This window comes from Ostrea edulis, chromosome 1 (assembly GCF_947568905.1).
Source record: "Ostrea edulis chromosome 1, xbOstEdul1.1, whole genome shotgun sequence".
Lineage (NCBI taxonomy): Eukaryota > Metazoa > Mollusca > Bivalvia > Ostreida > Ostreidae > Ostrea > Ostrea edulis.
The window spans coordinates 95348435-95375172 of record NC_079164.1 but is presented as its reverse complement, the minus strand read 5'-3'; the positions used below and the strand labels follow the sequence as shown (position 1 = coordinate 95375172).

At 34.5% G+C, this 26738-nt stretch overlaps 2 protein-coding genes across 3 annotated transcripts; both read left to right on the top strand.

Moving 5' to 3' along the window:
* Positions 1-969: 969 nt before the first annotated feature.
* On the top strand, positions 970-11063 carry LOC125672773 (mesenchyme-specific cell surface glycoprotein-like). Its single transcript, XM_048908992.2, has 12 exons — positions 970-1237; positions 2286-2507; positions 3663-3861; positions 4038-4167; positions 5655-5769; positions 7917-8102; positions 8209-8277; positions 8777-9012; positions 9271-9491; positions 9573-9679; positions 9837-9898; positions 10843-11063. The coding sequence occupies exons 1-11, from the start codon at positions 1036-1038 to the stop codon at positions 9866-9868; spliced, it is 1719 nt and encodes a 572-aa protein (XP_048764949.2). The 5' UTR covers positions 970-1035; the 3' UTR covers positions 9869-9898; positions 10843-11063.
* Positions 11064-15069: 4006 nt separating this feature from the next.
* LOC125672718 (mesenchyme-specific cell surface glycoprotein-like) lies at positions 15070-25259 on the top strand. Of its 2 annotated transcripts, none has more exons than XM_048908941.2 (12): positions 15070-16306; positions 16637-16858; positions 17372-17573; positions 18365-18494; positions 19285-19399; positions 19641-19826; positions 20178-20246; positions 20452-20687; positions 21720-21940; positions 22388-22491; positions 24590-24625; positions 25135-25259. In XM_048908941.2, the coding sequence occupies exons 1-12, from the start codon at positions 16075-16077 to the stop codon at positions 25209-25211; spliced, it is 1830 nt and encodes a 609-aa protein (XP_048764898.2). In that variant the 5' UTR covers positions 15070-16074; the 3' UTR covers positions 25212-25259. The 2 variants fall into 2 exon arrangements, with proteins under 2 accessions (XP_048764898.2, XP_056023111.1); XM_056167136.1 differs by having other exon boundaries at positions 15109-15629.
* The last annotated feature ends 1479 nt before the right edge of the window (positions 25260-26738 follow it).

Below are 26738 nucleotides of genomic sequence, written 5' to 3'. Positions count from 1 at the left end.
GGATGATGATATAAACTTTGTCAACGAAGTCAGATTTTGAGGTGTGTCAATATCGAGATGGGTCCATTTTGTGTATTGGAGACTTCTGGCACCACTTCATGGATTGGTGGCTGTGACTGAATCTCGGGAGCTATTTCCTTATGGAAATTCTAATAACTTTGTATTCACAAATATCTTAAAACAAAATATTTAACATGTCACAGTGTTATATTCCAAGTGCATGCATGTTTCTAATTAAATAAAATCTTGATGTCATATTTAAATTTTATTGAATCAAATGTTCTCGTCTAACTTACGAGTAGAAAGGAATCGTACATGCTACATTTTACACGTGTAGATGACACGGATTTCTAAACTCCCATACATTCTAATAGCAGGGCGACTTCACGACATTCTCTGCATGTAAAGTAGGACGTTATGATACGACAGAACCAGACTTGCACTTTACATGGTGGGTGTTACTTGATTTTGTCCGTACTTTCACAAAACACTAATACTACTGAACTGGAATATACTCACATGGTTCTGCCTTTAAGTTTGGTTTTCAAAACAGGGTTCCATCCTCAAAATGCGTTATTCTTATCCTTTTTAAACAAACTTTTCTGACGAAAGGGGGGTGGGCGCAATCCCCGAACCCCCTTTGGATCTGCCACTATAACACTTTGAAATATTATAGTGCAAAAAATTATTCAAAGCTTTTCAACTTTTTAACTGTTCAAATTATTGCAAAATTGACGTTATATGCTAGAGAATATTTAATTCACATTTAAAACCAAAAGCAATATCTTCTACGATCTGCAATTTAGAACTTAATCAAACCAAATAACAAAATATTTTTGGATGACCTTCGAAGTTGTCATAGATTTATATTACAACGTAAAGTATCACGCATTCTGTGTTCAGTAGCACGTACACACTGACAAACCACGTGATCAACGGAGTAAAATAAATGAGATAAATATCTATATGAACATATCAGTTTTCACTAACTGTTCAGCAAATACAAACCTTTCTCATACTAGCTCAAAATTCATAATGCAATTGATCAATTATGTCTATGTTTTATCATTATTATTTTTTTCATGCATTCATTGTGGAAAAATTCGGTTAGAAAAACTTTCCACTTTATATATTCCATCTTCTTATGCAAACAATGGAGCGCCGGTGTTTTCTCTCGAAGGAGGAGCGGCTGAACAATCGGCGTATGATGCTAAGGATAAAATGGTATACATCGTAGGTAAGTTATAAGGTCTCTATCGTTAGATATTACATTTAATACCAAAATTATCAAAACTTAATCACAAATTCATATAGACAGCCAATATTGTTTATTGGCCGCCAGGAGGCGGGTGATTATATTTTATGGTTTTAGAAAGACGACCGTGGTTAACTGCGGACCTACATTATAAATCAATAAACATTATTAAACATATTTATAACTATATATCAAACACTATTATTGATATTTGAATATTGTATATCTTTATTAATAAATAAAAGGGATTTTTTCTGCAAATCCCAATTTTTCGTTTACGGAATCTGTTGGTTCGTACTTTTTAACTTTATGGTTTTCCTTTTTATTTTATTTTTGTTATACGCTTTATTTTATTCTTTTTTTTAATTCAATATCCATATGTTACTGAACACAAAACAATAGTCATATAAGTACGGTATTGATTTATACCTGTATCTGTTGCGGGGACGGTTTCATCATTGAATATTTTTCTATTTGTTCCATAGCCAAACTCATGTATTGTTGGGAATTTTAGTGTGATTTCAAATTTTCTCTAGCCTAGGCTTTTTAAAAGTTCCTCTCAATGATAAAAAATTCTGAATGATAACAATAATAAAAACCAGGCAAATAAATTGTTTATATGAGTTTCAAGAAATACATTACTTAATATCTTCAACTTTGACACTTTTGGAACTCTAAATAAAACAAGTTACTCCATTTAAGTATTTGTTATTTGTATGCTTTTTGTTGTTGTTGTTGCATCTCTTAAAAGTTAACCTTGCAAGCATATCATGTTCTTGATATAATATTCGTAATTGCTAACATTCTGTCTTTGAAAAATATTCCAGGTTTATTAATTACAGAAAAAAAATTCTAAATGTTTTGATTTACATAGTTACAATGTACCAAGAAGTTGCGGCTGAATTTGACGCTTGCGTCATTAAGTTTTCTTGTATGATATTTGTATTAAATTCGGATATGTTATATGAAGAAGAAAAATCTTTTGACATTATATAGAAACACGGACTTTATTTCTTGATTTTCTGTACAGGGGCTGCTAAAATAAACGTCATCGACATATCTCAAGTCGATAACCCCAGAATTGTGTATCACCAAGTTTTGGGCGATTTTGACCCGACTGACGTGGAATTTTGTGGTGACCATGTATTTGTGTCTCTGGATAATAACCAAAACCGGGAAATGGGTAAACTCGTCGTTTTCAAGAAGTATGACGTCAAATCTAACACACTGGAGGCTGTTCTCAATATCACTGGTAGGTCACTTCCGGTTATATATTACAGTTTTGAGGTGTTCTTGATGACATGACATCGTGATCAGGCGTATGATTTATTTTCCTTCGTATTATAGTAAAAGAAAGAAGAAAATTAAGTCTTATCTTTACACCTTGTACAGTTCCTGATATTACAGATTGAATCTCAAGGTGAAGTGTTCTTCCAGTCTATAAATAGAATTTATTTGATTTCTTTTTAACAATCGTTGGTATATGCTTTGTCATCAGAAACCACCACACAACATAGACAACCTTCACCCCAAAAAGTTATCATGATTTTTTTTTTTAAGTACTGGCTTAGATCCGCCAAAGCGTGCCCACCACTTTACTCTCATTTTTACTATTTCAGGGTAGCTTATCGAAAGTAGATTTTTAATTAATTTTACGCTAATTACTAATCAAGTGAAATTCAATCATAGCGTACAGACTTCACTTCATATATGAAACAACATTAAAGTGGCAAGCAGTAACTCTGGAGCAAGCGTTCCAGAGTTTATTGACAAAATTCTTCCATAAAAGTATAGATCCAACGTTTCCAGATCTTGTGATATTTATGTTTCCCCTCATGTAGTAGTACCCGACGTATCACAAATTTGGGCAGGTCATGTGACTACGATAATCAACAAAGTGATTTCAAACATTGTGTAAACACAAACTCTCAAATAATCAGTATGAGCTACAAATGGTGCAGTGTTGATATTATATAGTAAGCATCAACGGAACTAAGTGAATGCGATTTCACCAGACTGCACACACGATTAAATTATTGTCATTAGTTTTTATTCATTTACAGTTTATGTCATAAGTATCTGACATAGAGACAATGACAAACACTGTCTATAGAATCAACTCTCCTAACTCACAACTGCATAGCCATTCTACGCACGTGCTTGGTCACAAATCAAACACATAAATAGTAACAAAACTAAGTACGATCAAATTACCGGTATATCGGGTGACTCGAAATCACTTTCAAAATAAAGTCGAAATTAAGTGATCTTATGATTACGAAAACGAAGAAAAGTGCGGAAAACGAAGTGAAACAGGCTGATTGACGAATGGACAGACATACAGACAAAGCTGGAGGAGACTAATAACTTTGAATTAGAGAATTATTTGTGTAAATGACAATTTTAGTGGGCGCTCTACCAGATATGATTCTGCCGACTTCGGACTGCAGGACTGTGTTGATTGCATTAGAGGCGGAAGCTTTTGCCAGAGATGGTGAATTGGTCGACCCTGAAGGAGGCGTAGGAATGTTAAAGTTCCAGAGCTCTAATATAACAACCTCCAGCTACTCTTATAAAAGGTTGAATTTTCACCACTTTAACGACAGGTACGATAGAGTACTTACTGAAAGTATTTATTGTTGTCTTAACATCAGAATAAAGACCGATTACCAAGAAAATTTGGGTACTACATTGTATTTTAAAAGTTTATCAGATCATTTAAGCCAAAACAAATATGAATACAACCAGAAAAAAATTCTATCTGCATTTTTCTTTGTTCTAGATGGAACGAGCTGTCAAAATCTGGTGTAAGGTTTATTCATAGAGAAAAGGGAAATACATTTTCCCAAGATTTAGAACCAGAATATCTATCCTACAGCGCAGATGAAAGAAAAGCATACGTCTGCCTCCAGGTAATAGTCGATATGTCTGCCTTCTGGAAATATTCTATATGTCTGTCTCCAGGTACATGTAATATTCGATATGTCTTCCTCCAGGTACATGTAATATTCTAATTCTGTCTCCAGGTAATATTCTATATGTCTGTCTCCAGGTAATATTTGATATGTCTGCCTCCAGGTAATATTCGATATGTCTGCCTCCAGGTAATATCCGATATGCCGAGTCTGCAAGCACATTCTTTGCAATACAACGACATACATCTTTTTAATGCACCGCCTCTAGGCAAGATTTGGTGTAAGTGAAATGGTGGTTTGGCGAGACTTCACGATTACGTTAAATCAAAATTGTTCGAATAAATGTTGATGACAATGTTGTGTTTGCCATTGGAATTTATGAAACGACATCGTGTGTTTAGAACTAACTTCTTTTTACCACCCTCTGACTTTAGATTAAAAATCTGGGCACTGGGTAGGTGTGTATGACAATATCGCTTTTCATTCTTGAATTATTACAAATTCTGTAGAAGTTTACAGTAAGTATTACTGCACGAATATCTGCTGATATTTGGATGAAATCAGTAAACGAAATTGTGATAAAAATAATAATAATAATACTTTTTAAAAGCTTCTGAGTCGAGGACATAATTTTTTTGAAGTTTGGCTGGCATTTCAAAGTTTAATGTTACATTGTGTTTGGTGTCTGGTTGAAAAATAAAACACGATGTGCTACATGCAAGGTGAAAATAACGAACAGTGATCAATCTCATAACTCCTACAAGCAATACAAAATAGATAGTTGGGCAAACACGGACCCCTGGACACACCAGTGGTGGGATCAGGTGCCTAGGAGGAGCAAGCATCCCCTGTTAACCGGTCACACCCGCCGTGAGCCCTATATCCTGATCAGATATACAATTAATCCTTTAAAATATACAATTATGAGGCTTCAGAGATTGAAGTTGACCGAATTCTATCATAATTATGCATTTGTGCATTTTATAGATATTCATAGTTTCATACTAAAAGAGGAATAAATGAATAAACCTCACTAAGCATAATCTAAATCCCCTTCGCAACCGAGAGGTAGTGAGTGCGAGCTCCGCTCGTGCCATGACCGGGTCAAACCTAAGGCGTAAACATAGGTAGTGATTGCTCCTTCGCCAAACGCTTGGCATATAGAAGTGAGAATCATGGATATCACCTTCAAAACGGAAGCTCCGTGTTGGCATGTTAAGGAACCCTCAATGCATAGGTCTAAATTTGTGATATATCTCCAACAAATGATGACGTCTCAATATGAGTAAAAAATTATCGACGGGACGAAAAAGAAAACCCAATCAAATCTAAAAAAAAAAACCAAAAAAACCATGATATGATATAGTATGTATGTAAAATATTAAAGTTTGTAGGAATTTTGATTAGACAATATCTGCTGTAGAGAATATTGACTCTAACTGTTTCAAAACTTTATTAATCATTTTGATATTGATTTAACTTAGGAAAACAATGCCATTGCTGTTGTGGATTTACAAACGGAAAACATAACAACTATACACGGTCTCGGTTTTAAGGACTGGAGTCAACTCAGACTGGATCCAAGCGACAAAGATGGAGGTATACATATATTTACTAAACACAGAAGATGGTACGCACTTTTCTTTTGATGTGTTTAATACGTGAGTTTGATATTCGCCCTATATACTTTTTATCCATTCTGACAAGGTATCTCAAGTTGTTTTTTCATATTTAACCCATCGTCTGCCATAATCCAAATACAATCTTTACCGCAATATAAATTTCAAACCGCTATGACTTCGGTCTACACAAAAAAGTTCCAGATGCAGTCCACTTTCTTCGTTTTTATTTTATTCTATTTTGAATTTTAAAGTCTTTCTGAAATAATCGTACATTTTAACTTACAATGCAATCTTCAGAATTGTATCTATATTTTGACATGATTTTCAGAAATAAAATCACGTCATGTAGATCAATAACCATTGTTTTGTATTGATCGATCATACAATCGTGCGTGTTGCTCCAGTAGTTCCTGGAAGCATCTTCAGTAATAATACATCCCGAGGGGATCCGGGTTAGAATAGGTCCTCAGTACCCCTTGCTTGTCGTAAGAGGTGACTAGATGGGGCTTTCCTTCGGATGAGACCGCAAAAACTGAGGCCCCGTGTCACAGCAGGTGTGGCACGATAAAGATCACTCCCTGCTCAAAGGCCGTAAACACCGAGCAAAGGCCTAAATTTTGCAGCCCTTCACCGGCAATGATGACGTCTCCATATGAGTAAAAGGTTTTCGAGAGGGACGCTAAAACAATCAACTAATCACTCAGCTATAATACATAGCACAAATTAGAAATACACAAAACGTCAGAAGTGTACCAATGAGCGGACTACGCTAACCTGCAAACGTGACTGTTCTTCAATGAGAGGACTACACTAACCTGCAAACGTGACTGTTCTTCAATGCAGTCTAGTGCCTACCGTCTCGGAGGGCTTGTTTTCTCTCTATGTAGTAACCCCCAAAATGAAAAACAATATCAATTTCATGGTCCTCATCTAACTCGGGATATCCATATACCCCTTCATTGTTGAATATGAAAGGTGCTGTACTGAACAGTATTTTGTTCGATGTTGAAACCAAACCAAAATTTTGTCAGTATGATAAACTATGAAAAATATTACGATTTGACAATTTCGACAAATCATATACGGGTATTAAAGGAGCACTGGCCTCAAGACCAAACTGAGAAAAGATTTAAATAAAGTCTAAATTTCAAATCCAGCTAACTTTTGAAATAATTTTCATAAACAAATAACATTTTCAGTATATATGATTGTATTTGAATTTTGTATAAACCTGCAGGTTTTTTTTTTTAAACATTTGTGCTAGATAAATCTTAAGATATATAAGTAATCAAAGTTTTGACTGAAGTCTATTATCAGTTTATGGTCTTAGGGCCAGGTCTACTCAATGTAAAGAGAAAATTACTATTTTCTAATGCAAATTTATGAAGTAATGACGTTTAAGGTGGATGCGTACGAGAAAAATATTATTAGAAACAACATTGGAGATGGGGATTTCGTTTACAGTATGTAATCCTACTGAATGGTGATTTCATATCAAACATGAAATTCAACCCCCTCCCTTTCCATTGCTCAAAGTCGCTCTCTACCCTGTTTCCGTCTGACTGTCTTTTATCGCTGAATGTGTCCCACCAGTAGCCTGCAGGCCGTCTACGCTTTCACGTCGCCATGTAGTTGTTGACTTTCGAAATTCCGCGTGCAACGTCACGTGATCATGAGTATTTCAAAATAGGGTGTTTACTATCCGACTCGGAGAATACATAATTAGATAAGAAATTACTTTTTAATCCGATTTAGTTAAATTGCATAATAAGTATATGATTTTTATACCTTGATATAAAACATGTGTTTTGTCCTACGATAATATCCAAAGATTACGGTATATATAGCTTTAACAGGAATATCCATCTACCTTACATTGTTGAATATCAAAATGAATATACATTGTTGAATATTAAAAGAAATATACATTGTTGAATATTAACAGGAATATATATTGTTGAATATTTAAATGAATATACATTGTTGAATATTAAAATGAATTTACATTGTTGAATATTACCAGAAATATAATAAATGATATACATTGTTGAATATTAACAAGAATATCCATCTACCTTATAATGTTGAAAATTAACAGGAATATACATTGTTGAATATTAAAAGGCATATTCATCCAAAGCTGGCCTGTTCACGGAATCTACCAACCAGATTCTATCCACGTGGTCAATGTACACGGGGTGGAATATCTAGTAACATCAAATGAAGGAGACAGCAAAGTCTACTCAGGTTTACCGCTATCTTCTCCTGGGTTTTCTGAGGAAATTTGCGTCAGGAATTTGACACTATCAGGTTCGTTTCATTTTGCATAAGTTTCGTGCCTTTCATCATGGATTGAATTATCTAGGTAACAAATATTAATCTTTATCTCTCTTTCTCTCTCTCTCTCTCATTGCAGCGAATTCTGAGGTACAAAAATGGGCAATTGCAAGAAACATTTCAAATATCCAGGATGACTCTAAATTAGGTAAGAATCAAAATACATTTCCAATGTTTTTGCCTCTGATATCTTTGGTATTACCAATTGCATTGATAGCCATTTCCTCATGAATGCGATGCTTTTGTAAAGAATGCATCCGAGAGAAATTAAGGAGGTATGCTACACCAGAGAAATTAAAGTAGAATGTGAATATAAGAAATACCTGACGCTTCACACCAGTATATCCTCCGCAGTTCATACAATACTTGACGCTTCACACCAGTATATCCTCCGCAGTTCATACAATACCTGACGCTTCACACCAGTATATCCTCCGCAGTTCATATCTTCATGTTCAAAAACGAAATGATTCATTTCTTGAATATCACGGTTTACAGTATTTTCAATCTCCTACTTGCAATATACCTGCAACAAAAGAAATTGAAATTAGATATTCTTTAATATGATAAATCAAAGGTGAAGAAAAATAAGTTCATTTATTTTCAATGATACCCGTCCATCCATAGACTGATTTCATTGCACATAGGTAGATTGAAAGTTACAACAGAAAATGGAAAACTTCCTGATGGAACATACGACAAATTGTACACGTTTGGTGGACGTGGCTTCTCAATATGGCACACTGATTCAATGACTAAGGTATATGATAGTGGAAGCGACATTGAAGACGCGCTTGCGCAGTTGCAACCCCATTTATTCAACGCTGAAATGCAGAGTGACGAAATTATTGGACATACAGCTGATCTCCGTTCTGATAACAAGGTTTCTTGTTTTTCTTCATTATTTTTAAAATATTTTTCGTAATCGGACCTATGTGTCCTTAAATAGCATGGAATGGTGATTTTGCTTTTAAGGAGCAATTCATAACTACCCCACATATTAAACCAAGCAAAACTTCATTTGAAAGCATATGGATTTTTTAATTGTACATATTTGCATGAAATTCGTCTTCAAAACTAAATTAGATGTATGAATGATAAATCATTTATCAAATATGTATCTCCCAACTCTGTACCATAGGGACCTGAGACAGAAAGCTCAGCTGTAGTTCACGATGGGAACAAAATCGTTGTCTTCATTGGAAACGAGAGACCTGGTTCTATAAGTATATTCTCTTTCCACGGAGACATGACCAGTGCCTCGTTAGAGAGTGTATTCTGGGATGTCTCGGATACAAAAGAAACTTGGAGGGATGCTTTTAAACAAAGATCTATCAGTAGTATAGATCCCGAAGATATAAGGTAATCCAAGTTACAAGCTTCCATATTTTATTAATCTATAACCATTGTTTTGAATTTAACAAATTGGATTACTGTCTATAGATTTATCCCCCCTGAGCATAGTCCGAATGGTCAACCTTTGTTACTCGTAGCAGGAGCCGTAAGTGGAACGCTGACCTTATTAAGAGTGACAGGACTCGAACATCAAAGTAAATTTTCGTTCCTTGAAAATCAGATCGAAATTTTGGAATTATTAGACTTCTTACCTTTCTAGAAAGATGGCATGTGTCGTAGATACGCTGTGCATTTTATGTTGATTACCGTGAATGACTGCAATACAATAAACTAATATCTGTTTATTTTCAGATCCCAACATAAAAATCCCAGTCGTAGGGTAAATACTAAGTATTCCATCTAAACAAAGCACGGTAAGTTCAAATTCTGTTATAAAATAAATTATTAATCTTTTCGATTGAAACATTAATGTAATTATATTGGGCTGATATATTCATTATGAAAAAACCATTTACGACCGTTCCAAAAAATATTCATATCAGCATACATGAAAACTGTCCATTCTGTGAGAGAAAGAACTGATCTCGGCCCGTTTTGTAATTGCACTTCTGTGCCCTTTTAATTAAGGTGACTCCTCTCACCAAATTTTACTAAACGGTTCGTTAAAATACCTCATATGATGTTTGATTTCATCACCGAAAAAGTGATGAAAGCTCTCAATTATTATGGTTGTTATTCTTCGGGATGAAAAAGGGTGTTTTGTTTGCAAATTAAAGTTTTTAAAAATCCAAATTGCGCAGTAATTTCGTGCATGATATGAATATCTAATATAAGATGCCCAAAGGACGTTATATCTTTTAAACTAAAATGCTATTCTTAAAAATTCTAAACACTATTTGTTTATTTCTTTTAATATACACCTTAAATATTAAAGAATCATGTCAATTAAAAATGAATGTATTAGAGAAATACATTATGTATATGTTTTTTAAAATGGCCATAATTAAGAAATAATGCGATTTTTCAAATTTGAACCAAGTCCAAATGAGTGATAAAAAGTGGTAATAGATAACATTTTCATCAGAAAACTATATTCCCTTGTTGTAACATGGCTTACAAATCAAATCAATTTATCAAACAAACCAATTTGTTGATAGCAATTACATCAAATAAGCTGCACACAATCAGCAGATTATATTAATATTTTCTATCAATTTTCACCGGGATCAGTACTTTTTCTCTCTGGTTCGATCAGTACTTTTGCTTTTTGGTTCGTTCAAATCAAAAACTAAAAAATCTGAAATTTGATCATTTTATTTCATTTTGAACTGATTTCTCCTTGGTTAATCTTTTTCAGATATTTTAGTTGTGTGTCGTCGTATGCGTTTTATAGGACAGTTGTGTGTCGTCGTGTGCGTTTTATAACACATTTGCGTGTCGTTGTGTGCGTTTTATAGGACATATTATCACTTAATATTATTACATCCTTTATGTGTACTCATAACCTACTGATATTGTATACTCTCTAGAATTTTACATTCACTTGCATGTTCCTTTGTAATAAAAATATTCAGAACACACTTTGTTAGTTGTCATTCCAGTTCATTTCGCTCCCGAGTAGGTTTTTTCCCCATTGATAAGCACTTTTAAGAACTTTTAGAACTAAGAGTCACCATATCAGCCTTGAAAGCTTCAATAACCTGGCAAAACTTAAAAGGTAATACACGGCCAAATTTATATCACATCCCATATCAACCAGATCCTCCAATATTCCTTATTTTCACCTTTTCATTAGCCCGATGGCTGAGATTAGGCGAGGGTTGATATCATCATGGAAAGGTGAAAATAACGAACATTGATTAATCTCATAACTCCTATAAGCAATAAAAAATTAAAAGTTGGACAAAAACGGACCCTGTATAAACCATAGGTGGGATTAGGTGCCTAGGAGGGGTAAGCATCCCCTGTCGACCGGTCACACCGCGGTGAGTCCGATACCTTGATAAGGTAAAACAGTAATCCGTGGTCAAAATCAGTGTGCCAAGAACGGCCCAACAATTCGTATCAAACTTGACCCAATGACAGGTTGTAATGGGAAACTAGATCGTTATAACAACCATAGAATTTGCGAAATGCTTATTTAAAACGAGACTGATGAAATCCCTGTAACATCAACTTGTTTGTCAGTAGCCTGCCTCGATTTCAAAAAGTAAACATACGCAGAACAAGCTCTTGCGTACCGAATCAGTTGAGAAATATAAACACCAGATGCAGTTTTGCACAGCTTACTCCTTTCTCAGGTATGTCCAGTAGTCCGTGTTTGTCGAACTCCTTATTTTGTATTCCTTATAGGAGTTATGAGATTGATCAATGCTCGGTATCTTCACCTTTCAGTAGTTTCTTCTTAAAAAAAACCTAGTATCCAAATTAATAAACTCATCGTATAAATCATCTTATACGTAATACACCTACGTGTTCTTGTTCTTCATCTTCTTTCAACTGTAGTCCAGCTGGACATGTGATTACTGGTGATGTTGATATAGTCCAGCTGGACATGTGATTACTGGTGATGTTGATATAGTCCAGCTGGACATGTGATTACTGGTGATGTTGATATAGTCCGGCTGGACATGTGATTACTGGTGATGTTGATATAGTTGAAAATGAGGACCTCAAATCACTTATTCTAAAAGTCCTAAATACAAAGAACCTCGGTCTTTTAATTGACGACAGAACTTCATCTCTATTATGAATTCTGTCAAAGATTATGCCAGACGATGGGCTAAATATGAAAAAGAAGAACTTGATAGATTGTCAGAATGGGTTAAAAGCATCAGAGGAAAATTAAAATCCCTCATTAGACATATTAAAACAAAAGTGTATACCATCTATCCTTCTGTGATTAGTAAACCAGAAGTGATAAAAGAATTAAGATATTATACATGAGGAATATGTTTTGGTTCCAGCTGACAAAGCTAGTAACACCATTGTCTTTGTAAGGCTCATTATTACAACTGTATATTAAACGAACTTGGCATTAATTCCACTTTTGGTAATTGTACTTATACTCTAACTGCCCTCTCAAAAGATGAAATTCTTCAAAACCATGCTTCAGTTTTAGACACATTTAATATTCCAGTCAATGAGTCAAATGTATATGAGTTACCGTACCTATACTGGATTCCTAAACTACATAACAACCCTTACAAAGATACATTGCTAGATCCAATAAGTGCTCTACCAAGCTCCTCACGAAAATATTAACAACTGTGAAAGAGAAACTTCAAACGTACTGTGCGACTACATATGCCAGAAGAGGTGTTAATCAAATGTGGATTCTAAAAAATTCTAAAGAACTTTTAGTAAACCTGAAATCGCAAAACTTTTCCTAAATCAATAACATCATGACCAATGACTTTTCAACACTATACACGACCGTTACTCGCGATAAATTAAAGACTAGACTCTTTGACATCATAAACAGTTGCTTCTTCAACAAAAATGGAAAAAGGAAATATCATATCTAGTGATCAGTCATCCAGAAACTTACTTTGTTAAACACCACTCTGATTCAACACACAAGTACTCTGAAGTTGAAATAAAAAATATGCTAGAGTTCCTCATTGACAATATATTCGTGGTCTTTGGTGATCAGGTCTTCCAACAGTCTGTTGGAATTCCCATGGACACGAATTATGCTCCTTTATTAGCTGACCTGTTTCTAAATTAATATGAAGCAGAATTTATTCAAAATCTTCTACGTGAGAAGAGAAAATCTCTTGCTGTCGCCTTCAATTCGACATTTAGATATATCGACGACGTTTTGTCTATTAACAATAATATCTTTCATTCATATGTCGATTCGATATATTCCGGTGAACTCGAAATAAAAGACACCACTGAGTCGTCCACTTCTGCTTCATACTTAAATATTGTATTGAAAGTAGACATTAAATCAACTGTATGACAAACGGGATGATTTCAGCTTTTCCATCGTCAACTTCCCATATTTATGTAGCAATATTCCATTATCCCCTGTATATGGTGTTTATATTTCTCAACTGATTCGATACGCAAGAGCTTGTCCTGCATATAGTCCGTTTTTAAATCGAGGTAAGCTGCTAACAAACAAGTTGATGGTACAGTGGTTTCAATAGTCTCGATTGAAGTCAGCATTTCGCAAATTCTATTATCGTTATAACGATATAGTTTGTCAATACAACCTATCATTGGGTCAAATGCTGTCTGACGTGTTTCATACCGATTGTTCAGCCGTTCTTGGCACACTGATTTTGACTACGGAATAACTCTTACCTTATCAGGATATAGGGCTCACTGTGGGTGTGACCGGTCGACAGGGAATGCTTATCCTCCTAGGCACCTGATTACACCTCTGGTGTGTCAAGAGGTCCGTGTTTGTCCGACTATTCATTTTGTATCGATTGTAGGAGTTGTGGAATTGATCACTGTTCGTTATCTTCGCCTTTCATTACTTCTTCCCAGACACTTAACACGAGTTTCACGAATTTTCTATCAAAACACCAATTTAGTGTTTAGTAAATGATGTATAAGGTATTTTAAAACACGATTGAAACCTTATTTCCGATAACATAAATTCTGAAAAACCGAATTTTCCGATAACATTAACCTGATTGCCGATAACATGTTTTTATCCCACTCGATGTTCTAATAAACTATATTGTTCTCTTACTGTAAGTTTATATCGATTTATCGTTTCCTAAAGGATTATTTATCTAAGTTTAAAAATACAAATGAATATCCCTTCTTAAATAAATTCTGTACTGCTCTAGTATCGCATTTTTTGGTAGATTTTTACGGAATGCATAACGAAATTTCTATTTTCGGTGCTGTTAATCTCTTAAATGGGAAGTGCTTGATGTGCGCTTTTAGCTGATGCAAGGATGATCATGTACCTATTTAGTATTAGAATTAATGCTGCATACAATGTGTTTTTATCAATAAAAAACCACGTATGAACTTACCCTATGTTTCCCAAACATAAACAACATTGAACCGAGTGTCCGATAACAGCCGAATAGCCGATTACGCGTTTACCCGTGTGATATCGAATCGACAAATGAATGAAAATGACTATTGTTAATAGATAAAACGTTGTTGATATATTCAAATGTGGAGTTGAAGGCCACATCAAGAGATTTTTTCTTTTCAAGTAAAAGCTTTTGAATAAACTCTGCTTCCTCAAAATATAAAAACAGGTCAGTTAACAAAGGAGCACAATTCATGTCCATGTGAATTCCTACAGACTGTTGGAGGACCTGATCACCAAAAACTACGATGATATTGTCAATGAGGAAGTCCAGCATATTCTGTATTTTAGCTTCAAAGTACTTGTAGGTGGAATTGTGGTAAGTGATAAAAAGTCATACCTTTTGATGTTGATAATTTGAAAAAAGTTTTGCAATTTCAAATTTATTATAAGCTCTTTGGAATATTTTAGAGTCCACATTTGAGTTACACTACTTCTGGCGTATGTTGTGGCATAGAACGTCTGAAGTTTCCCTTTCACGGCTGTTAATATTTTTGTGAGGAAGAAAGACCTGATCTTGGTGGAACATTTACTGACTCCAACATTGTATTTTTGTTTGTAAGGGTTTTTGTGAAGTTTAGCAATCTAGTATAGGTAAGGTAATTCATATCCATCCATCCCATTGACTGAGATATTATATGTGTCTAAAACGGACGCATGATTTTGAAGAATTTCATCTTTTCAAAGACTGATGAAGTATAAGTAGGATAACAAAATGTGGAATTAAAGTTCGTTTGCAATACAGTTGAGCCTTACAAACAAAGACAATGTTGTTACAAATTTGTCAGCTGAAACCAAAACATATTCTTCATATAACTTATCCAATTCTTTGATCAATTCTGGTTTAAATAAATAACGATATTTACTTGGCATGTCTCTAAATCATATTTTTACAAGTCGTAAATTTTATCTATATTTAGTTGAATTATACAACAAAAACAATGCACACATGGAAGGTTAAACCGACCAATCAAATAATTAACTATCCGCCCACGAAGAACCACAGGGGATGTGTCACCTGTATAAACACATAATTAACACTGCCGGGCTAGTCCCAGGCATTCACCGTTATCAAGGTAAGTAATTACACGCTTAAGTAATGATACGCTACCACCACCTCAAGAGATCGAGAGTGAAAAACAAGGAATATGTTATACGGGACTCAAATTTTCTCTTCGAGAGATTGAGAACTTTAAGAGATCAAACGTTGACGATATCCAGAGTAAATTTGTCTAATTTGCCTAACTTGATCGAGAGAACAATCGGGGCCGTGATTTCAGTTTGCGAGATCAAGAAGAACTTGGAGAGATCGAAGTTCGAGCTATCTAAAGTCACCTGTGCGTTTTGAATTGAAGTTTAATGTGATGCTACGTTTATTTAAGGAAATGTCGAAGTCTGACATTCGATGTTTGATTTGGTGCGCTTAAGGTGGAATCTAACGTAGAGCACGTGACTAATCACATGACACTGAAAAATGCGTATATGTAGGTAATTTTATTGCCAAGTTATACTTTTGCTGCGATGTCTGTCCTCAGCATGGAAAATTATATCAAGGCGATCCAAAATCTGTTATTATTCTCACAGCTCTTAGTGGCAGTATACGTTCAGTGCGAAAATATTCATCTGAACAAAATTTCTACCTTAAATATACCGTCATCATACACCGCCATGGGGGCACCTGTATTCACGTTAAAAAGTGGATCTGCCGAACAGCTAGCTTATGATCCGCAGGACAAATTCGTGTACATTGTTGGTAAATACTTTTTTTATAGTTGACTTTATTTTATCATATTCATAAACTGCAGATTAAATGTATAGGGATATGTGAATATGTGAGAAATTGTGATTTTTCAGATATAGGTTTATATAACCAAACCTCAACAGAGAAATTGTAAGGTACAAACCTTGGCAGAATAAATTATGTACATACTGACACAGATGATGTTCTCGTGATCCCAGAATGAAAACAAATGAATTCAAAACGATAACATTCTAAGAGTGCACCATTCTAATTTAATTTATAGAAAGATTGAGCACCTCACGCAATGTTAAGTCTACTGATCACATCTATCAATAATTGCAGGGGCGTCCAAACTCAATGTCGTCGATATATCAGACATTGTAAATCCAAAGGTTGTTTTTCATCACTTTTTGGGAGATTTTGATCCAACTGACGTCGAATTCTGTGGAGGTCATGTTTTTGTGGCTTTGGATAACAATCACAACAGAGAGGCTGGAAGACTGGTGGTTTTCAAGAAGTATGATATGAATACCAACTCTATGGAAGCAGTTTTGAATATTACAGGTATATAGTGATTTTCGTTATCTAACAATTCTTTTTGAAAATCGTAACAAATCATAGCGTATTCAATGCAATAATATTTGGCGCTTTTTATAAGCATTTGTGGAGACTTTCCTCGAACAAATGTCAAACGTTTTAATTTTGCTGAATCTTAAAATATGACATTTTATTTGATGAATAAAAGATTCATTTTTTCTTCAGAAATCCTTATTATATATAATATCACATCCTACAGAGAATTATATATGCCACATAATGATACTTACTGGTTCATGAATTATTGTGTTAAGTGAAGTTCGATGAAAAAGTATTAGTAAACAATTTCATTTTCATCCACATGAGTCTTGGACTAATCGCAGACAATATATTCCATATCGGAGGTAATAGTTATTTTTCCAGGAATTATAAAGTCGCTAAAATTAGCTGTCGCTAAATATATGTTTACCAATTTTGTTTTTAAAAATCGCTACTTAAAATTTGTGTCTCGCTAAATATTCCACTTATCCTGTATTTCAGTCGGCCCTCTACCAGACATGCTTCTGCCGACGTCCGACTGTAGAACTGTTCTAATCGCATTGGAGGCAGAAGCATTCGCCAGAGAGGGCAGTTTAGTTGACCCCGAAGGAGGAATAGGACTTTTGAAATTCCTCGACGCTGATCACATCTCTAACTTAAACTACTCATATAAAAAACTGAATTTTCACTACTTTAATGACAGGTATGACTTTGAATGAGCATCTTGGGGGATTCATGTAAATTCGGTGAGTTTCGGGATTATAAATCCAGGGTTAACGATACAAATAGTGTTACCAAATCATGTACAGTTGTGAAGAGCTTTCTGTAACAATGAATTTCTGTGTTACGTTCAATCTTTAGTATTCTATCACAAACAACTATAATAATAACTCCCAATTCCAAGACTTTAATGAAACATTTACAAGTATCGTCTTGCAGTGAGTTGCAGTGAGTTTATATTGTCCTCTAAGTATTTAAAAGTATCTTCTTGCAATGAGTTTCCAATGTCTTTTTTCATGTATTATTTACGATATTTTCTACAAACAAACGTTTTCAAAAATGATGGAAACTAAATTTATGTTTTTATAAGTAAACTTAAGTTTGTAAGTATTCCCATGATTTCTCAATTAAGTCCAAAATAGTGGGGGAACTTTATATTGAGTTAGAAAGAGAGAGGTAATATATTTCAACCTTTGACCGTCATAGAAAATTTACAAGTCCCAGTGAGGAAAATTTATATAGAGTTATTTAGGGAGAGGTAATATATTTCAACTCTTGACCATCATTGAGAATCTACAAGTTCCTTCCTTACTTTTTTTTTTATAGACATTTCATATCTGTACTTAATGCCACCGAATATTAAACTTTAAAATGAATTCAACCCAAGCATCTTTTATTTATTTTATATATTTTTTTTTTGGTATCAAGTGTCCATTATTACATTTTATATATAGTAATCGGTTTGAATCCATGTATCTGTTAAACCTTTTGTAGGTGGAATGACTTGTCAAATTCCGGTGTGCGTTTTGTTTACAAAGGTCAAAATAATTCATTCTCTCAAGATTTAGAACCAGAATATGTCACATATAGCAAAGATGAAAAGAAAGCCTATATTTGTCTTCAGGTAAGAAAAAACAATTATAAGATTTTTATATGATCAATTCTTTAAGACAACGTTATCTGCCATTTAAATCGGTTAGATCACTCAGGAAATAAATGCAATGTTACAAATAAATTGGTAAAAAAGAATGAATGCACAAGTGAAGGTAGTGTATGAGGTAAAATATAAATCAAGATAAGTAAAGATCGAGTGAACCCTGAAGAATGTATCAGTGATGTCACACTGAGTGCATGCGTCTGTCGTACAGCGGATCACGAGTGTTGATTTGTCCTGTACGATACCCTGGATAGTGACACCATACAGTAGGCATAGTTCTACAATCACCATACATCCAATGTGTCACACACACAGACACACACACATATATATACATACACATACATACATATATACACACAGACACACACACACACAATCAATCAATCAATCCATCAAACTATCATTGTGCATTGTAATTTTCTCCATTGTTTATAGGCACAATGCAGTATACATGTATGGGGAAACAATGTCATTCATTTCTTTTATCAATCAATATCAAATACATACTTACAATATGTATTGTATAATTCTTGGTTTTTACAATAGTTTAAGGAATGTCGGGTTTTTACCAGCCCATGATATTACTTTGATGGAGGGAATTTTGCAAAATTTTATGCTTTTAATGTGAAACCCTTTAGAGACATCAAATTGATTAGGACACAATACAAATTGCAGTACTGTATTATATTTTATAGATGTCCATTAAATAAAATTGATGGAAATGTACTGAAATTGTATTTGCTTAAATATTTAGGAAAATAACGCCATAGCAATTGTGGATTTAGAGACAGAAAATATCACATCAATTCACGGACTAGGTTTCAAAAACTGGAGTAACTCTAAACTAGATGCAAGCGACAGAGACAATGGTAACAGAGGTCCCCTGATTCTTCTATAATTCACATTTACATTTACAGATATCTGAATATTTTCAAACAAATGTTGAAAAAAAAATAGTTCCAATTTCTAATATTTTACTAATATTTTGTAAATCATTATATCTTTCAACTGATATGAAAAAAAATATCAGCTCCAATTTCTGCAAATTGATGATGTGAAACTAATTATTTTTTATCATCAAAAAGTGTATGATATAGATTTATTCAACAGGAATAAACATTAGATCCCTACCGGTGTATGGAATGTTCCAGCCCGATTCCATTCACGCAGTAGAAGTGGACGATGTCGAATACCTTATCACAGCCAATGAAGGAGACAGCAAAGACTATTCTGGTTTCACATTGAACATAGCTGGTTTTAACGAAGAAGCTCGAGCCAAGGATATCACACTTTCAAGTACAAATTTTTCATATCATAGCTACCATCTGGCCCTAACCAAGTCTTAGAAGGACTTGTGTTTTGGAGGCGTTACTATTTTTGTTACATCTTTCGTGTATCTCCTCAGCTTCCAAGGCAAAACTTAAAAATAAGATGCATTTCATTTTTTTTCTAAATACACAAAAAATACACAATACGTTAAAATTCAACCATGAGAGATTACATGAATACAGACTTCATGACTTGTACATTTCTTGATACGACCTTCTTACCACCTCTATTAAGTTTGGACCTTCCCAGGGATTTGTTTTATTGTTAATTTAGATAATTTCTTGTTGCTGTATTGCTATTGTATCTTATAACTAATAGATAATTCGGAAGTAAGCCGGTGGGCGTTGGAGAACAACGTGAATAATATCATGGACAATGAGAATTTAGGTAAGTTTGTTTTCCCATTCCGCTAGCGATAATATGTCTTTTGTACCAATAGTAAAAATACATCTGCATAATTATTCATTTACTTGATTTGGGTTTTTTTGTTGTAAAAGTTAGATGAAGTGTGTCAGTATGCATAAAATATGAAATAATAACATAAATCTGTTTAGCATATTCGGCTTTCAATTGAATTGTTTGTACGAAATAGGCAGGCTTCAAATAACTACAGAGAATGGACGATTATCTGACGGTACTTATGAAAAACTGTTCACATTTGGTGGTCGAGGATTTTCTGTTTGGAGGACCGATACAATGTCTAGAATATATGATAGCGGAAGTGACGTTGAAGATACCCATGCGCACTCTAGACCTGATCTTTTTAATGCCAATCCAGAATCTGAAACAGTCATCAAAGAAACAATGGACTCTCGATCTGATAACAAAGTAATTAACTATGTCTCTAGTTCTATTAGTTCCGAGTACTTCGTGTACCTAGAATATTTAAATTAATGAAGGACAGATATGACCAAGATTGTCCTTAATCATATAAACCAGACTTCAGCTGTGTATACATGCATGAATTAAATTATTATCATCATTTTTAAGATGTATAAAGAATATAAGAAAATCTATAGGTGTAGACATTATCTGGATTTCTAATTCCAAAAAGACTAAATTATTTAGCGAAATCGCACATTATTCAGAACATCAAACATTACAAAAGGTAAACGATTTTATATGTATTTTAATATGTTTGCAAGCTATTTACCATTCTCTACCCAAAGTTCCGTGCGCTCCTCGCACTACACCTCTGTCAACGGCTTTTTACAGATATCTTGTAAAAGTTTCTTTGACCCAACATTTATGTTTTGGACTAAATATTTAGTCATATTATGATATGTTTTTGGTGCAATCAAATTGATGCTTACTGTAAATTGTTTAAAATCGCCATTTTCTGATCATAAATTTGGAACTACTTCGTAATATGCGTATGAATATAGGATATACACGTGGTGGAGATTTAAATGTAAACATGGAATCAAAAGTAAGAAAGGCTGTAAAAATACGATAAAACTTGTAAAATAAGAGACAAACAGCTAAATGGTAAATATGCACTTATTCAAGTGTCAGTTGGCTATGAAAAGAGTCTGATGTATCACCTGTTGCCTGAACTTTTAAAGGGAAAGGAAACCGAGAATGATTGTTTATATCATGTGATTATATTGTCACGCGATTCCAAGCGTTGACATAGGTGCATGTGAAGCTTGCGTTACGCGCCCTCTGGTGAGAGAATGGCTATTTACATGTAGATCAAAAATGTATATTAACCAATACATCTAACCCCTACCACGTCTAAATTCTTTTCTTGACGATCATGCGATGACGTTTTAGTATTATGAGTATTACTATTTTGTACGTACTCTTCCTTAACTGAATACTAAGCATTCCCTTAATTAGTAATTCTACATTGTATAGGGTCCTGAAAGTGAAAGCCTTGCGATTGGTCATGATGACAATAGATTGATAGTCTTCCTTGGAAATGAGAGACCAGGTTCTATCAGTATATATTCATTTAATGGAGATATGGCCACACCTAATTTCGAAAGTGTATACTGGGATATACCGAACTCGGAGGAAACGTGGATACAGGCTTTCAACCAGCGGACCTTAAGCAGCTTAGACCCAGAAGATCTAAAGTAAGAAAACATTCAAATGTACGTGTATCTAACGCCATCCAACATAAACATAGAATTTCGGACTCTTGATGGCATTTCAAATATCAAGATGTTAAGCCTTAGAATCCACGATTTTACTATAGGATTAAACATTCTTTATGAAGAATGTATCGACGTGTAAACTCTGGACATTTCACTCCCAAACTGAATAAACGTGCGAAGCAGTTTTGTTTTCATTTTGTAAGTAAAATGTCCTTAGTTTACATATCGATGAATTCGTCAACAAGAATGTTTCATTCTTATAATTCCAATTCATGCACTGTATTAACAATCTCCAAAATAAAAGAGTTTTCCCTCCGAGTCTCCGAAATACATGTACTAAAAGGGTAGCAACAGTATCTTATACCGGCATCTGTTTGTTACCTGTGTTAATCTGTGTTACATAGATTGAATTTCTCCCTAATGTAGGTATATTACTCCGCGTGAAAGTCCCAGTGGCCGAGCGCTACTGCTTGTGGCGGGCTCTGTTAGTGGAACTCTCTCTATACTAGAAGTACAAGGTGTCAGTACAGGTGAGTAGCTAGATGTATAAGGTATCAGTACAGGTGAGTTACTAGAAGTACAAGGTGTCAGTACAGGTGAGTAACTAGAGGTATAAGGTATCAGTACAGGTGAGTTACTAGAAGTACAAAATGTCAGTACAGGTGTGTAACTAGAGGTATAAGGTGTCAGTACAGGTGAGTAGCTAGATGTATAAGGTATCAGTACAGGTGAGTTACTAGAAGTACAAAGTGTCAGTACAGGTGTGTAACTAGAGGTATAAGATGTCAGTGCAGGTGAGTTACTAGAGGTATAAGGTATCAGTACAGGTGAGTTACTAGAAGTACAAAGTGTCAGTACAGGTGTGTAACTAGAGGTATAAGGTGTCAGTACAGGTGAGTAGCTAGATGTATAAGGTATCAGTACAGGTGAGTTACTAGAAGTACAAAGTATCAGTACAGGTGTGTAACTAGAGGTACAAGGTGTCAGTACAGGTGTATAACTAAAGGTACAAGGTGTCAGTACAGGTGAGTAGCTAGATGTATAAGGTATCAGTACAGGTGAGTTACTAGAAGTACAAAGTGTTAGTACAGGTGTGTAACTAGAGGTATAAGGTATCAGTACTGGTGAGTTACTAGAAGTAGAAAGTGTCAGTACAGGTGTATAACTAAAGGTACAAGGTGTCAGTACTGGTGAGTAACTAGAAGTACAAAGTGTCAGTACAGGTGAGTAACTAGAGGTATAAGGTATCAGTACTGGTGAGTTACTAGAAGTACAAGGTGTCAGTTCAGGTGAGTAACTAGAGGTATAAGGTATCAGTACAGGTGAGTTACTAGAAGTACAAAGTGTCAGTACAGGTGAGTAACTAGAAGTACAAGGTGTCAGTACAGGTGAGTAACTAGAAGTACAAAGTGTCAGTACAGGTGAGTAACTAGAGGTATAAGGTATCAGTACAGGTGAGTTACTAGAAGTACAAAGTGTCAGTACAGGTGTGTAACTAGAGGTATAAGGTGTCAGTACTGGTGAGTAACTAAAGGTATAAGGTGTCAGTACAGGTGAGTAACTAGAGGTACAAGGTGTCAGTACTGGTGAGTAACTAGAAGTACAAGGTGTCAGTACAGGTGAGTAACTAGAGGTACAAGGTATCAGTACAGGTGTATAACTAAAGGTACAAGGTGTCAGTACTGGTGAGTAACTAGAGGTATAAGATGTCAGTACAGGTGAGTTACTAGAAGTACAAAGTGTCAGTACAGGTGAGTAACTAGAGGTATAAGGTGTCAGTACAGGTGAGTAACTAGAAGTATAAGGTGTCAGTACAGGTGAGTAACTAGAGGTACAAGGTGTCAGTACTGGTGAGTAACTAGAGGTACAAGGTATCAGTACAGGTGTATAACTAAAGGTACAAAGTGTCAGTACTGGTGAGTAACTAGAGGTATAAGATGTCAGTACAGGTGAGTTACTAGAAGTACAAAGTGTCAGTACAGGTGAGTAACTAGAGGTATACGGTGTCAGTACAGGTGAGTAACTAGAAGTACAAGGTGTCAGTACAGGTGAGTTACTAGAAGTACAAAGTGTCAGTACAGGTGAGTAACTAGAGGTACAAGGTATCAGTACAGGTGAGTTACTAGAAGTACAAAGTGTCAGTTCAGGTGAGTAACTAGAGGTATAACGTATCAGTACAGGTGAGTAACTAGAAGTACAAGGTGTCAGTACTGGTGAGTTACTAGAAGTACAAAGTGTCAGTTCAGGTGAGTAACTAGAGGTATAAGGTATCAGTACAGGTGAGTTACTAGAAGTACAAAGTGTCAGTACAGGTGAGTAACTAGAAGTACAAAGTGTCAGTACAGGTGAGTAACTAGAGGTATAAGGTGTCAGTACAGGCGAGTAACTAGAAGTACAAGGTATCTGTACAGGTGAGTTACTAGAAGTACAAGATGTCAGTACTGGTCAGTAACTAGAAGTACAAGGTGTCAGTACTGGTGAATTACTAGAGGTACAAGGTGTCAGTACTGGTCAGTAACTAGAGGTACAAGATGTCAGTAAGGTGAGTAGATTCCTAATTTATCACATAAATTTATGCATTACATTTTGCTTATATCAGTATTTACAGTTTATTGAATACTATTGCAGATAATACAAGAAGTAGCGGATCTCAAAACTGTATAGGTAGGATTTGCTTATATAGAAGTACATTCATAGTGTAAAATAGGGGGGGGGGCGGTGAAAAATTCTTAAGAGGGACGTTAAACTATATCCAATCAATCAATCTTAGCAACCTCTTTATGATTACAACCCTTAACCTTTGTATGTGTCTCCTCTCCTATGTGTGGGGTGTTTTGTTGTTGTTGTTTTCTTTTTTGCAAACTAAACATAATCAAAGCCAATTCAGATTGTGTTGAAAATAACATTTATTACAAATGCCAACCAAGAACTAAAGATTGCAATTTACAACTATTTCATTTGGTATGATTAAAATTATATTTGTCTTATGGATATGACAACTTGTTGAAAATGGTATCAGATAATTTGAGTCACCCTGTGTGATAGAATTGTTAGTTCATTGTTAAAATTAAATGAAAAGTGCACGAAAACAGACGTCTTGACTTTATAGAATTATCGATTCGTCATTCGCGCTGGATATCATTTAAAGATTGCAATTTGTTTTGTTTTTGCAGACAGTAGCGTGGTTGCCATACTTTTCATACTGCTCACAGTATGTCTACATCAGCTCTATGATTACAACTACAGCTAGTTTTGAAAAACATGTAAATGTGATTTCTTATTAAATTCTTGTTTCAATTATTTTGTCCACCTTATATTTGAGTATTCTGAGATTTAAGTAGCAGTGTCCGTGTAAGATTTTAATCTCTTTGCTTGCTAATTTTACTTCCGTTTTAGAAATTTTCCATTCATGTACAGACGTCCCTATCTGTAGGGGAAGTATCAAAACTTTATACTCTGCATGGCACTGAGGGCTTTTCATTGTTCCAACGACTGTCTCATTCAAAAGACCTGCGACTTTCGCTTCTAACTACCGGGGGTTTGGCAAAGGAGCTACCACCTAGGTCGAATCCGCGACCTCCCGCGCATGAAACGAACGCTCTAGTCAACCTGTAAGAATCATACAAAGAGAATTACTATGAATACGTTTTAAGGTACAAAAATGTATTCAATCTTTAACGAAAGGATAATGAACAATACTGAAGGATTTAAATCTACATAAATGTTTATTGTTAAATACTTATGAAAGTGAAGTAGATGAAATTCACAGGAAACGTAAATGATTAGAAGCTGGCCTTTTTGCACTCGAGAAGTTTTTGAAGAATAAAGTATTATCTGTCCTTTGTAAAAATAAGAAAAATCTAATTTTTAAAAAATATGTGTGATAAGTGATTAATCTTATTTCATATTTAATAACAAGAAAGTTTATGTAAACTTTCTACCAAGATAATTGCATAAAAATATAATTTCTTTTAAAATTAAACATGTTCTTCCCCTGGACTTCAATGTAAAACTCTACGTGGAATATAACAAGCTTTAAACAAAAAATATTAAAATCCTATGGAGGATTATTTTTATTTGATGACCCTATCCATTTACTAGATATGAACTATGATCGTTATACGTTGAATATCTTAAATGGTTTTTATATATTTTGCTCTCAGATGGTCAAGAATCATTAATTCGATCATGGACTGATTCTGGTTTACTGTGTTTTGATAACGAAATCTGGTGTAATACTAATCGTATTTTATTTACACTTAAGTGTAAATTATGTTTTCTTAAACTCACTTTGTTGAAACGATCACTTGTAGAGGTAGATCATAAAGAGGAAAATATGGTATATACTTTTACTTAAAACAAGTAGTTCAGTCACTCATTGTCTATCATGTTCTGATACTATATAAGGCTTTTTTAGGCTCACTCGTTGCTTTTCAAATAGTTTTTATGCTATGCTGATGAATTTTTAACTGAACATGTTTAATTGAAACTTAAACCCGCATATAAAGGCATTCAGATTCTTTAAAAAACAAAACAAGACCAAAAGAAACGTAATATCTTAATGAATTGACCTACATTCTTATACAATGTACTCCATATAAAGTTTGTAAATGAAATTCTATTCTAATAAAGGACGCATTTAACTTTGACAGCCATTGAAGTCGTACGCCTCCATCCCATGCTGCCTCCGTAACATTAAAGGGAACATAACCCTATACTTCTAATTACACATCACACATGTACAGTATGAATCAAAATGGTCAACATGAATGGAGAG